This window comes from Rhineura floridana, chromosome 2, assembly GCF_030035675.1.
Source record: "Rhineura floridana isolate rRhiFlo1 chromosome 2, rRhiFlo1.hap2, whole genome shotgun sequence".
Classification (NCBI taxonomy): domain Eukaryota; kingdom Metazoa; phylum Chordata; class Lepidosauria; order Squamata; family Rhineuridae; genus Rhineura; species Rhineura floridana.
The window spans coordinates 207,738,614-207,752,556 of NC_084481.1; the positions used below are offsets into that span (position 1 = coordinate 207,738,614).

General features: G+C 44.3%; 1 protein-coding gene across 7 annotated transcripts in view; it reads right to left on the minus strand.

Annotated features, from left to right (window-relative positions):
• PRIMA1 (proline rich membrane anchor 1) overlaps positions 1–13,943 on the minus strand; it is a 72,442-nt gene that overhangs the window by 14,943 nt on the left and 43,556 nt on the right. For all 7 annotated transcript variants that reach the window (XM_061612033.1, XM_061612031.1, XM_061612034.1 and 4 more), the window contains one exon: positions 3,027–3,156. In XM_061612033.1, the coding sequence (XP_061468017.1) occupies positions 3,027–3,156 (130 nt within the window). The remainder of the gene's footprint in view (positions 1–3,026; positions 3,157–13,943) is intronic.

Below are 13,943 nucleotides of genomic sequence, written 5' to 3' on the forward strand. Positions count from 1 at the left end.
TACAGAAAATAAGAATTGAGCCCCATGCAGTCCTGAATTTCTGCAGCATAATTGCACAAGTATCAATATGTATGTATTTTTATATAGCTATGTGCACTGTTGTAGTATCTACTGGTGTGCTTGTTACTTTAGGAAACCTAGAGTACATAAGTGTGCAATATTATATGTATTAATAATGCATAGAACCTGCACAAATTATTCATATTTTTAGAGGAACTTGTAATAAATCAGTTTGCTTCTCATCAAGATCAAGAGCAAGGTGGAAGCAAGATGGGAATTACAAAAAAATAGTGTGGATAAGCTCGACCTCAAGATTTTCAGAAAATTCCATCCTTAGTTCCGCAATGGAAATGCCATCATTGAGAAGGCCCTGCCTGGCGTCCCAGGCTATGTATCTCTCTTGGTGGCAGAATGCAAGGGACAGTTGGCTGGGGCATGTGACAGGGCCTTTTCCGTGGTGGCACTCTGATTATGGAACTCCTTCCTACAGGTGGGCTGGATCTCTGGATCTAGCACAATTGCAGAGATTCTAGTTCTTATGAAGTTTTGGCAAGCATGTTTATACCTAGTGTAGGGTAATTTTATTGACCATGGAGTTACACTGTGTTTCTTATTTTTAATTCACAACTCAACAGATGTGAACTTTCTGAGGTGTCTGTGTTTGCAGGGCTGGCTCCAGGAATGCCAGGGCCCTTGGGCATCAGCTTGCCCTGGCACCCGGCATGTGTGTGCGTGCGTGCGCACATCGCACATGCATGCATGCACCCCCCCATGCCCCCACCTACCTTTCTGCTGTCTTTTACCATTGCCCTTAATGAAGATGGCGGCCGCGGTTTCCCTGACGGGATGTCGCCTCCACTGCCATCTTTGTTGATGGCATGTGTGTGCTACACGCGCGCATCTCTGCCATCAACTAAGATGGCGGCAGGGGCTTCAGTACCTTAGGGAAACCGCGGCCACCATCTTCGTTAAGGGCAATGGTAAAAGAGAGCAGAAAGGTAGGTGGGGGTGTGGGGGGCACGGATCATGGAAGGGGAGCAGAGGGGCAGCTGAGGGGCCCCCTGTAGCTCCAGGGGCCATCGGGCCAGTGCCCAACCTGGCCGCCCTTTAGAACCGGCCCTGTGTGTTTGTATGACAAGAACAGGTTATTAGCCTGTCTTTTACCTATACAAACATGGCATGTGTAAATAAAAACCCTGCCATTTTATGGAATTAAACACAGAATAAATAGCAAGATTAAAAAACATGCAAAAGAATCTTCACAACTGTAGGGAGCTTTTTTCAGTCTCTTTTGAAAAACTATCATGCGTCATTCTTCGAGTGTATCTTTTGTGAAATATTTTTCAGATGTTTTTTGCTGCTCTTCCTAAACGTTAAAACTGATTGACGTTTAATTACATATGAAAGAAAACAAACAGTTTGATTCTAAATGTCTAAATGAGAGCTGAGAGGCAGGGAGGCTAGCTCACAACACAGAGATTGTTTGCAGTTCTATAAAATTACTGATTAAGCAGGAGCATCAGAACCACATTGGCTGCATGTTACAAGGACCAGTATCAATGAGCCTTGGGCTCACATGCTTCTCCATCCTCCTCTGGCACAGCAACAAGAAGGAGTTCAGAAGCTTTCAGTTTATTTATCTGATTTATATCCCACCCTTTCTCCCAATAGGAGCTCAGTTCTATTATAGACAAACTAGAGTTTATAGAGACATCTGAATCTGGACAAACTGTACTTAGAATTAACTTTAAGTTGTGAGAAGAGGCCAATATCAGACCATAGTTCATAAAGGTGGCTTGTTTTCACATACTGAAGATTAACCACAGTTTAGGCTTCAGATGTAGTACTAAACTGTGGTTAATCTAAAATGGATAGCTCCTTGAAAGTTCAAACTAAAACCCGGAGTGGATACCACTGCCCCACTGACATGGAGCCACCAGCTGCCACTGGTGCAGACTGTAGTTTACACTCCAAACCATGATATATGTTACAGATTTAAAGACAACGTTTTGTTTGTGTCATTTTTCTTCCCCTGAGAATCAGCTGATACCTGGCAACTTTCATTACATCAGCAGCAGAGGAGGGAACAAAAAGATGCAGGGCAACTCTACTGGTGCAGCTGAGAGATCAGCAACTTTGATGCCTCCATTCCTCTCCTTGAACTGAGTTTGCTTATTTACTCCTTCCTACCAATTCATTTTTCTTTTGTGTTGTGTCTCTTGAGATTGTAAGCCTGAGGGCAGGGACAGGCCTTTTTAGTGATTTGTAAGTTGCTCTGAAATATTTTTTTTGCTGTAGAGCAGGCCAAAAAATAATTAACTCTTTAAATAAATCCATGGCCACTATCCCAGTCCAAGACTTCCAAGGCCTATGAGTTCTAACCTGTTTCAAACCATAGTTTCAGATTCTTTGGCAGCTGCTTGCAAACCATTGTTGGGGGTTTGATAGTGATTCACATGGAAGAACTGCCCAACAGATGGTGCCCGGTGTGCCTAACCCTTCAAAACTTGGGATCTGATATCTGGTTCAGCCATGTTTGACCCTCAGTTCTTCCTCCAGTATTCAGCAGTGATGTCAGGGTAGGACTTTGAGGAGAAGTCCAGGGATCCACTGAGTAGAATGGGTAGGAGTTTCCCCAAATGCAGCAAGGCTGGCTTACCCACATTTTAATGAGATGGAATAGACATAACCATCTAAAGAGTCTCTACCCCCATTAAATCCAGAGTCTAAATTACCTAAATGTACCAGTGCTTGTACTCATCTGACGCAGGTCCAAAAATACAGACTATGGACTATCATTATGGCCAGTGTCAGCATTTACTAGTATAATTTCCAAACTTTGGCCATATGCCAGATACACTTGTCTGTGTTTCTTTTTGTTGTTGACAGTCTGCACTTTGAACATTCACTGTGAGCGATTCCAGACCGGCGGCTCCTAGTGTTTACCAATCACTGCTCTTCCACTATATTCTAAGGCAGTACATCCGCAAAGCAGCTCATCTTGCAATACACTTTCACAGTCTTACCTTTTTATGGCTTTGTAGCAAATGATGAAAACTAGAAAGAGGAACACTGGTATGGTACAGCATGCTGCAATAATTATCACTGGGCCTGGCCACCACGTCTCTCTAGCAGGGCAAATGGGAACCGTGGGAGCTGGAAAAGTGTGGAGAAACACATATTCAGTTGAGTACCTACCAAACAAGACATTAGTGCTCTGGGAAGCTCCATTCACCCAGAACTGAGTCCTTGGGAAACAACCATGGAATTTAGTTTACACTCAATAGCACATTTTCCCCACCCTAGGTAATAATTGTGGTTTCCCTGTGAACACAACACAGCAGCAGACAACAGGGTTTTTCTGATACTGCAGCTTATGTGAAAAAGGTAAAGGTGTCCCCGCACTTGCAGTGCGAGTCGTTTCCGACTCTTAGGGTGACGTCTTGCGACATTTTACTAGGCAGACTGTATATATGGGGTGGGATTGCCAGTTCCTTCCCCGGCCTTTCTTTACCCCCCAGCATATGCCGGGTACTCATTTTACTGACCATGGATGGATGGAAGGCTGAGTGGACCTCGACCCCTTTTAACGAAGATTCGACTTCCTCCTTCCGTTGGAATCGAACTCCAGCCGTGAGCAGAGCTTTCGGCTGTGTTACCGCTGCTTACCACTCTGTGCCACGGAGGAATATAAGGAAGATGCCTTATATTGACTATTGATCCATCCGGCTCAGTGATGTCTACACTGGTTGGCAGCAGCTCTCCAAAGTTTTAGACAAGAGTCTTTTCAACCCTACTTGCAGGTTGTTGGAGACCTTCTGCATACAAAGCAGTGTATCCCAACCCAGGCCTGGTTATGGGACTGAATCAGCCATGGTCACTCTGATGGATGATCTTTATCAGGAAGAGGAAAGGGGAACTGTGACCCTGTTATGCTTACTTGATCTCTCTATGGCTTTTGATACCATTGACCATGGTATCCATCTGAGCTGACTTGGTGAGATGGGTATCGGAGGCACTGTTTTACAGTGGTTCTGATCCTATCTTCAGGGTCGTTTTCAGAGAATAGCACTGGGTGACTGTCTTTTAGCGCAGACACTGCGGTCTGCAGGTGAGGGCCTCCTGCAGATATCACCTCTTCAGGACATCTGTTCCTCACAACAAAGGAATTAGGCCTTTCATGTTGTGATGCCTACCCTTTGGAATTCACTCCCCCTAAATATTAGACAGGTGCCATCTCTGTTGTCTTTTCAGCACCTACTGAAGACCTTCTTCTTTCTGTATCTGTGTTAGAATTGTTTTTGAGATGTTTTTAAAGATGTTTTGCTTTGAATGATGATTTGTTGATTTTTTAAAGATGTTTTGTTTTTAAGATGTTTGATGTTTTTAGTGTTATATCACCTGTTTGCCACCCTGGGCTCCTTCTGGGAGGAAGGGCAGGATATAAATTAAACAAACAAGCAATATGCTGGGGATTGAAACAGGGATCTCTGCATGCAAAGCAGATGCTCTATCACTGAGTTACACACCATCCCCAAACTCGCGGGGCACCGAGATAGAGCCCAGAAATGAAATGGCTAACATGGCTTGCCGCCATCATCTCTAAGTGACTGCCCATCAGATGTAGCATTAGTTTGACCGAGTAAATGGCATAATGCCATGTCAGACCTTTAAACTCAATTAAGGAAGATTTATCGAGCACAAATGGCAGGGCCTGTAATCACAGTTAGGACTGCTATCATAATCACCTTGGGTGGAGAGAACACATTTTTAAAAGGAGAATGAGGACACTACCCCAAAATGTCCTCAGTTTTATAGGGGTTATTTTTCCTATTCTGCATAGCCATCTTCTAATGCATCTCACCACGAGTTTCTGTTTAGAAAACATGAAATTATAAAGAAAGTTGCACTGTTGATAGCTGAGGGCTATCTTTCATGTTCTATTCTACTGTGGAACTAAAGGTGACATGCACAGGCCCATCCAATTAAATCCTTACCAGCCTGCCCCTGCCCCCACCAGGTAGAGAGAAAATCACTCACACAAAGCCATCCACGGACCTTCATAACTGAACAGGAATTTGAACCTAAGTCCAAGTCAAACACTTGATCCCCTAAACTGCACAAACAGAGCAATCAAGTGTATAGGTATGTGGAGAATCCATGGTGGAATTATCACCACTTCCTATGCTCTGCCAGATACCTGCAGCCAGGGTGGAAGATGTCTGGAGTGGCTTTTATTTTCCCTTCCCTTCCATTTTTTTTCTTTCTCTCCTCCTATTGATTGCAATGGCAATGACTTAACTATGTCAGCTCCAGGGCTGATGTAGTTTCAGGACCTATTTCTGGGGTTGTTGGGGGAATGAGGCAGCTTAAGGAACCTGTGGATCCATGGCTTCCCCTGACACACCCCATTTTGGCCACACATCTCCAAAACACCATTAGTAGGTCAGCAACAATGGTGGAACTCCCGCTCCACCCATGGACCCCTCTCTCTCTGGCAGTGGAGAGGGACCACAGAATATTGTTGTTGCTGCTGCTGCTGTTGTTATTAACTTGCCCTTCATCCTGAGGTCCCAGGGTGGGTTACAACAATTTAAAACACATCCTTAAAATACATGTTGCCCTGGGCTCCTACTGGGAGGAAGGGCAGGACATAAAGAAGCAAGCAAGCAAGCAAGCAAATACATACAATTTACAACAACTTACAATCACAATTAAAAGGATTGTAGGATTGCTCCCTACTTCTCTTACAAAAAAAAAATGGAAATAAAACTTATTTTGGAGGATAACGCTAGAAAGGGGTGAGATTTCAAGCCCCCTCCCAATGGACAAAGTTCTAAAGTTCTAAAGTTGTTCATATTATTTATTTATACTTTTATACTCCACCTTTCCTCCAAGGAGCTCAAGGTGGCATACATGATTATTTCCCTCTCCATTTGATCCTCACAACAATCCTGTGGGGTTAGGCTGAAAGATGGTGACTGGCCCAAGGTCACCTGGTGAGCTTCATGGCTGAGAGGGGATTTGAACTCTGGTTTCCAAAGTCCTAGTTTAACACTCTAACCACTACACTACACTGGCTATTCTATAATGTTCTCATAACTCTAGCCCCAAAGTCAGCCAGTGACCTTCATGGGGGAACAGAGACTTGACTCCCAATATCCCTAATCCAAAGCTCTGTCAACTAGCCCACACTGGCAGATTTATGCAAGCATAACTGCAAGCATCCCAGAATAGAAGAAGAAAGCCACATCACTGTTATGGGTGGATGCTGGAAGCACTGAACACTAGGATACACAAAATCCCTTCTTGGGTCTCTCCAAAGATCCATCTACTTGTCCAGCATTTTTTCCTCTGGCAGTGGTCATTACCATAAGCATCAGAGCTAAGAAGGCTATCTCCTAGGCAATTCTTCACCACCCATTGTGGCCACAGCAAGATCCATTTGCAACATCCCTTCTAGTTGTCTGTCTCTGCTGCCTGCTGGCCCTGATCAATCCAGTTTCTTCTCTATAACCAAGGAGGATTCCTAAGCCTGCTGCCCACAGCTAAGCTTTTAAAGAGGGTCAATGAAAGCACCTCAGTAATCTTTTATTGGCGGGATGAAGTCTTCTAGCTGAGATGAAAAGCACTGAGTAGGGCTGGCCCAGGGAACACAGCAGCAAGGAGTGTGTTGCTAATTGGTTTGCTATTGGTTTGCATCTACAAATCCTTCATTCAAAATATGGAGCCTTGCTGAGAATCTCTTGCTCTTCTTTATTTAGTAAAGTAAGAACATAAGAAAGAAAGAAGAGCCTGCTGGATCAGGCCAGTGGCCCATCTAGTCCACCATCCTGTTCTCACAGTGGCCAATCAGGTGCCTGGAGGAAGCCCGCAAGCAGGACCTGAGTGCAAGAGCACTCTCCCCTCCTGCAGCTTCCAGCAACTGGTTTTCAGAAGGATACTGTATCTGACCATGGCTAATAGCCACTGACAGCCTTATCCTTCATGAATTTGTCTAATCTTCTTTTAAAGCCATCCAAGTTGATGACCAGCACTGCCTCTTGTGGGAGCAGATTCCATAGTTTAACTAAGCATTCCATGAAGAAGCACTTTCCAATAGGGATTGTCAACATCATGCCCTCTATAAGTTAATGGATGCCACCTCCCATCAGCTCCAGCCAGCATGGTCAGTGGTCAGGAATGATGGGAGTTGAGTCCAACAACATCTGGAGGGCAACACTGTGGTTACCACTGCAGTAAAGGGATGGCAATGCAACATATACAGCAGCTCCATCACCTATTGGAACCAACTTCTCCAATCTGTGGATGGAAGGATTCTGGGCCTGACCCTTTTAATTTGTAAAATCCTTAGTAGAGCAAAGATGGGGGTATTATGGGTTGGATCCAGACTGGCAGAATGGAGAGGGGTGACTTTTCTCCACCACTCCTTTCCTCAGTGCCACTCTACACTGTTCTGCAGGATTAGGAGCTTTAACCCTTTGCCACCCTCTGCTGTCCCACCTTGAATTGGAGCCCTTCATTATTAGTTATTGGCTATGAAAGAACAGTTCCCATTCACACCAATGTGAGGTTTTCTTCCAGTCCACATAGGAGATCCAGGGTTCCAGATTTGGATCACATCTGGAACAAGGGAGGAAGAGTCTTAAAAGTCCCCTAACCCCCTGCCAAGTTCCTGAACCAGATCAGGCCCTTTATGCTTGCTATTTATGCTACTTGCACAAATGACATTTCAATCTAGTCTGGTTCCCAGTAGATCAGGTTCTATAACAAGAATTAACCAGAGCTTGGAAGTAACTTGTTAGAAAAGACAATAATGCTGGGAAAAACAGCAGGGAGTAGAAAGAGAGGAAGACCAAACAAGAGACGGATTGATTCCATAAAGGAAGCCACAGACCTGAACTTACAAGATCTGAACAGGGCGGTTCATGACAGATGCTTTTGGAGGTCGCTGATTCATAGGTTCACCATAAGTCGTAATCAACTTGAAGGCACATAACAACAAGAACTCCTCATCACATTTTGTATGAGGGGAAAAAAACAGTCCCAACTGCTTGCATGCTGAGCATGCAAAAGGGAGTTTATGAAAACTTTTCATGCTTTAGGCTGTAAGGCTGCTTTTGAAAACATGATCGCAGTGCACAGTTATGTACATTTAAGATTTCAGTTTTATTGAGATCCTGTGTGGTGTAGTGAGGATAGAGTGTTGAATTTGGAACAGAGAAACTCTGATTCAAAGCCCACTCAGCAATGAAGCTCACTGGGTTGGGTAAACTTGGGCCAATCACTCTGGCAGCCAAACCTACCACACAGGTTGTTGTGAGAATAAAAGGGGACAGGCAAAGAATCTTGTATGTCACCTTCAGCTCCTTGGAAGAAGACTAGAATAAACATTTAATAAATAAATAAAATGAATCAGCAATGTTTAAGTGTTCAAAATTCTATGGATTGTTTCAGCTCTCTTCCTTGTGTTATTTTCTGCATCCTGAAGTCAAAACAATTCCAAAATCCCCAATCTGTACTGGCTTTTGAAGAATGCATACTAATTGCTCACTTCTGAGTTGAAACTGCTTGTTGTATTAACACTAGATGTTATTGCAAGTCAGTTGTTTCACCACATTTCTTGGGGTGGATCAGTTGACATCCTTTCTGACTAGGCTACATAGAGTTTTAGCAAGGGTACTTGTTCAATCACTTATTCAATGTAGTAGATTTGGAAAATCTTGAATGGCAACATCCTTTATGTTAATCATGTTTTAATTTCTACAGTTAAAAAGCTGATCCATTTGCTAAAACATGGTTGTCGAAACTGGAATGAATAGGTGTTTCCAGTTTGTTTGTCATCAGTATAAATGCCTCCAGGTATTACAGAATATGTGAGCACAGTAAACAACCCCTTGGGTGCAGTAATTTCATAGCAGTATACTCAATACTTGCATGAACATATTTTTTCATTAGTGGGTTCTATTAAATACTTATACAGTCACAATGAGAGTTAAAAAAATTCTACTAGGTGCCTCAGATTTTTTAGAAAATTAAGGTGCCAGGATATTTCAAAGGCTTTGTCATACAATTCTCTTATGAACTTGTTGATACTGGCAACTGAAATTAAAGGTTACACATGGTAATGTCCATCATGTGTGTGATAATGCAGATAGGTTTTTTTTAATATCAAATTTATATTGAGATTTTTAAGAAATGGCACGGTATAGCCTAAAAGAAGCATTGAACCCTGAATAAAAACATAATAGAAAAATGTAATAGAACAGCAATGTGTCTGCCCATTTTATTTATCTCTGCAAAAGAAGCCACAATTTCAGTCTCCTCAGAAATACTTAAGACACAGTCCAGTTCCATTAAACTTAAGAACAGGCAATGCCATCCTCTTTATTGCAGTAATGAGAGGTGGTGAATGGCCTAGTGCCAATAATTTGATTATTTTATTCAGGGCCGACAGGTAAATGTGGGATTGTGGCTGATGATGCCACGGAGAAGGTTTAGAGAAAAACGTGTTGCTGTCTCATTCCATACCAATGTGGTTCCAGTGGTTGCCCTACCTAATTGGTCACCCAGGTCATAGTCCAACACTCTAACCACTCACCACACTGACTCTCTGGGCACATGTACATTAGTATACTGGAATTTTATGCAAACCTCTTGTTGCCCAAGGGCAAGACAGCGCTCACTCCCATTCCATGTACTGAACCCTGGCAGACTGGCAACTGAGTCTTACTTCAACATGGATAAGAGGACAGCATCCTCCACTGCACCTCTCTCTCTCCAGCCTCTCTCTTTCTCTCTCTCTCCAGCCTCTCTCTCTTTCTCTCTCTCTCTTCAGCCTCTCTCTTTCTCTCTCTCTCCAGCCTCTCTTTCTCTCTCTCCAGCCTCTCTCTTTCTCTCTCTCTCCAGCCTCTCTCTTTCTCTCTCTCCAGCCTCTCTCTCTTTCTCTCTCTCTCTCCAGCCTCTTTCTCTCTCTCTCCAGCCTCTCTCTCTTTCTCTCTCTCTCTCCAGCCTCTCTTTCTCTCTCTCTCCAGCCTCTCTCTTTCTCTCTCTCTCCAGCCTCTCTCTCTTTCTCTCTCTCTCCAGCCTCTCTCTCTTTCTCTCTCTCTCTCCAGCCTCTCTCTTTCTCTCTCTCTCTCCAGCCTTTCTCTTTCTCTCTCTCCAGCCTCTCTCTCTTTCTCTCTCTCTCTCCAGCCTATCTCTTTCTCTCTCTCTCCAGCCTCTCTCTCTTTCTCTCTCTCTCTCCAGTCTCTCTCTTTCTCTCTCTCTCCAGCCTCTCTCTCTTTCTCTCTCTCTCTCCAGCCTGCCACCCACAGCAGCAGTGGACGCCGGATGGGGCCAGCTCCTTCTTAGCCCCGAGGACGCCTGGCCGCTTCACCCCTCCTGCTGTGGGCGCCACTGGGCGGCAGCCACCGCAATGGGCCCCCCCAGCCAGAGACTGCTGAGCCCCATTGCGGCCACTGCCGCCCAGCGGCACCCACAGCAGGAGGGGTGAAGCGGCCGGGCGTCCTTTCTGGAGCAGGGGAACTGGCTCCGGGCCGGGGCTAAGAAGGAGCTGGCCCAGCCTGGCCTCCACTGCCACTGCCTCTTCACGCCTCCTGCTCAGGCTGCCAGGCCGCGTGGGCCCCGTCTCGGCAGCGGTTGCTAAGAGATGGCATCCGAGCGGCCTGCCAGCCTCAGCAGGAGTGGAGGCCGGCCAGGGCTGGCTCCTTCTTAGGCCCGGAGCCGGTTCCCCTGCTCCGGAAAGGACGGCCGGCTGCTTCACCCCTCATGCTGTGGGTGCCGCTGGGCGGCAGCGGCCGCTATGGGCCCCCCCAGCCAGAGACTGCTGAGCCCAATTGCGGCCGCTCCCGCCCAGCGGCGCCCACAGCATGAGGAGTGAAGCAGCCGGCCATCCTTTCCGGAGCAGGGGAACTGGCTCCGGGCCTAAGAAGGAGCCGGCCCTGGCCGGCCTCCACTCCTGCGGAGATCCACCTGTTTAATGAAACTACTGCCGGAGGCCGGAGACGGCCCCCTTTTGCCAGAGACTCCGGCAGAAAACCGGAGACCTGGCAACCCTAGATGGGAGCCAACAGTGTTTTTCAGTTTTGTAAAAGATGTGCGAACTGCTGTACTATATATTTTACTCAGGGGACATGGTCATAGCTGTGGTATATACGAATCAGAGGTAAAGTGAGATGCGTTATACTGAGCTTTCACTGTATAAGGAAAAGTTTCTGTTACAGAAAATACATATATTCTGCAAATACATATATTCGTACTATTTTTAATTTTAAAACAATTTCTGACATTTATATCCCTCCTATCTTCTGTCATGGAAGCCAAGACAACATACATTTGTTTCCAAGACAGTCACCTATCCAAGCGCTGACCAGACGACCTGTTCAGCTTTAGCAAGGCAGTATCCTCAACATGCCTTTAAGACCATATCCTTAAACTAATTAGATTTCACAGTAAAGGGAGGATTTTCTTTTCTTTCAGACATGATTACTATTATTATGTTATTATGATCGTGATTGTTATTATTATAATCTGCTTAATGCCAAAATATAATTCTAAGGGGTTTACAAAATATTTATCAGTATTCAACATTTACTAAGCAGTTTTCAAGGTAAGCTAAAAATGTAAGGCCCCACCGAAACATTTATGGTCTAAGAAAAGAGGCCAAAATGAGCCATTTTCTCAGCATTTGAAGAAAAAAATACTCAGATTTGGGTTTTCAGAATTTATATGTCTTATGTAGTATTTATGAATGCACTTCAGTGATTCTTTGGCATATCCAGAATGTCACCATATCAGCTTCGCTTCATAGTTCCTGACCCTCAGAAATTCATCTGGCAATGCTTGATCAGCCATGAACAACATGGAAAATTGCATCAAATCTTTCAGCAAGAGAGATTCTGATCATGGTTCTTAGACAGGTGTGTCAGAATCTGAAAACTGTCACAGGCCATGGAACTGAAACTATGACTTGCAAAAACCCAGATTAGACAGAATAGTTTAATTCTCTGCTGAATGGTGGTCAACAGGGGAAAATGACCAACTCATGACAGGAGTGACAGTGTAGTAAATGTTGTGTATTTTGTACACCATCTAGTGAGGAAGAAATTTCTTTATTTGTAATTGTAAGTACTGTTTTGTGTTCTCTTTCATGATGACTGCAATCTTTTCAAAACAATTACAAAAATATATGGTGCAGAACCACTACAGGTCTAAACTCTCCCTCAATTTTGTTTACTTATTACATCTAAACCTGCTTTTTCACTCCTAACTAACATGCAGATGAAGTATGAAAGCAGTAATGGAGAGAAATGAACATGGCAAATGATGTTTGTTTTTGCTCACTTCTGTGGGGTTTGTGCAGGATGAAATTCCTAGTGGAATAAGCTTGCAGATCATTACAAGAAGTCAATTATTACAAAGGCATATACACAACTCGAAAACAAGAGAGACCTATAGGCTAGTTCAAATCAGCAAGCGATTTGAGAACCTAATCTATTTAATTACAAAATCAAACCAAATCCCTTCTTTTTCTCTTTCTGCCCTGGGCTCCTTTGAGTGGAAGGGTGGATACATATTTAATAAATAAACAAACAATCAATTTAACACCTAACCCATCATGTCTCCCATATACTCTCCCCCAGCTCTTCTCTGTTAGCAGCACATAGGTCACACACTGGCAGATGACATTTTTAATGAACATTCATCCTGATTTGTTTGAAGAGAAATTACATGATGTTGGCTATTTAGTGAGCATTCATCCTGATTTGTTTGTGGGGAGACAGGCAAGGTTGTGTCAGTGCTAGTGCTATCCCACACTTTCCAATGCCTTTTCTGATCACTTTTCTTATTGCAAAAAGTCTGCTTTTTGGGGGGGGGGAGCAGTTTGTTTTGCAAGAGTTCCAAATCAGCTTTAAATGTGCAGCCTGAATTTGCCAGGATGTGCTCAAATCCCACCCCAAAATAGTGACAGTCTGGAATTTGACACAGATGTCTAGGATTTCTAGGATGAATAATGAGGGAAATAAAATTTTCTAGTTTAGATTCTCTGTAGAAACATTAGTAACACAGGAAAGAAGCAAAGTAAGAAGAATACCAACAAACATACAAAAATGTAATTCTCTATCTTTGGAGATGGCAGGTGTTGCCACCACTCACCATATGCTCAGAGGCACATGTTACCAAATTCTTCCAAGCTACACAGCAAGTGGATTGGACTGTGAAAGACCAACCCAAATGGTGTTTGCATTTGGACAAATTTGTAGGCAATACAATATCTCAGAGAGGAGGTCAGGTCTCCTGCTCCCCTGGTGCATTCACTATAGCTGTGCAATTTTGCTGCTTTTTAAAGTTTGATAGAAATACCTGTGGGCTATAGGAGTGTTCTTAAATCCCAAGGTTTTTTGCCTATTAGTGAATTTCCCTGCTTTTTAATCCGGGAGGTAAGAAATGGGATCCTGTGCAAGTTTGCTGAGAATGGATTGATCATTTGCATGCTTATTGAGTTCAGTGGTATTTACTCCCCTGCAATCATGCATCGGATAGGTGAAACTGACCACAGGGGATGGGGAGGGGTGGAGGAGGAAGAGGAGGAGGGAGGGGAGGACTGGGATGGGAGCAGACAGGAGGGGGAGGGGAGGAGAAGGACAGGTTTGATCATTTGCATGTTTATTGAATTCAGTGCGATTTACTCCCGTGCAATCATGCTTAGGATAAGTAAAAGTGACCAGGGGGAGGGAGGGAGGGCTGGAGTGGGCAGGGGAGGAGAAGGAAGAGGGGAGGGGAGGAGGGAGAGGAGAAGGGCAGGTCTGATCATTTGCATGCTTATTGAGTTCAATGGGATTTACTCCTATGCAATCATGATTAGGATAGGAAAAACTGACCATGGGGGAGGAGGAGGGGGAAGGAGCATATTAGAGGGGGACAAAGGAAGGAGGAGGGGA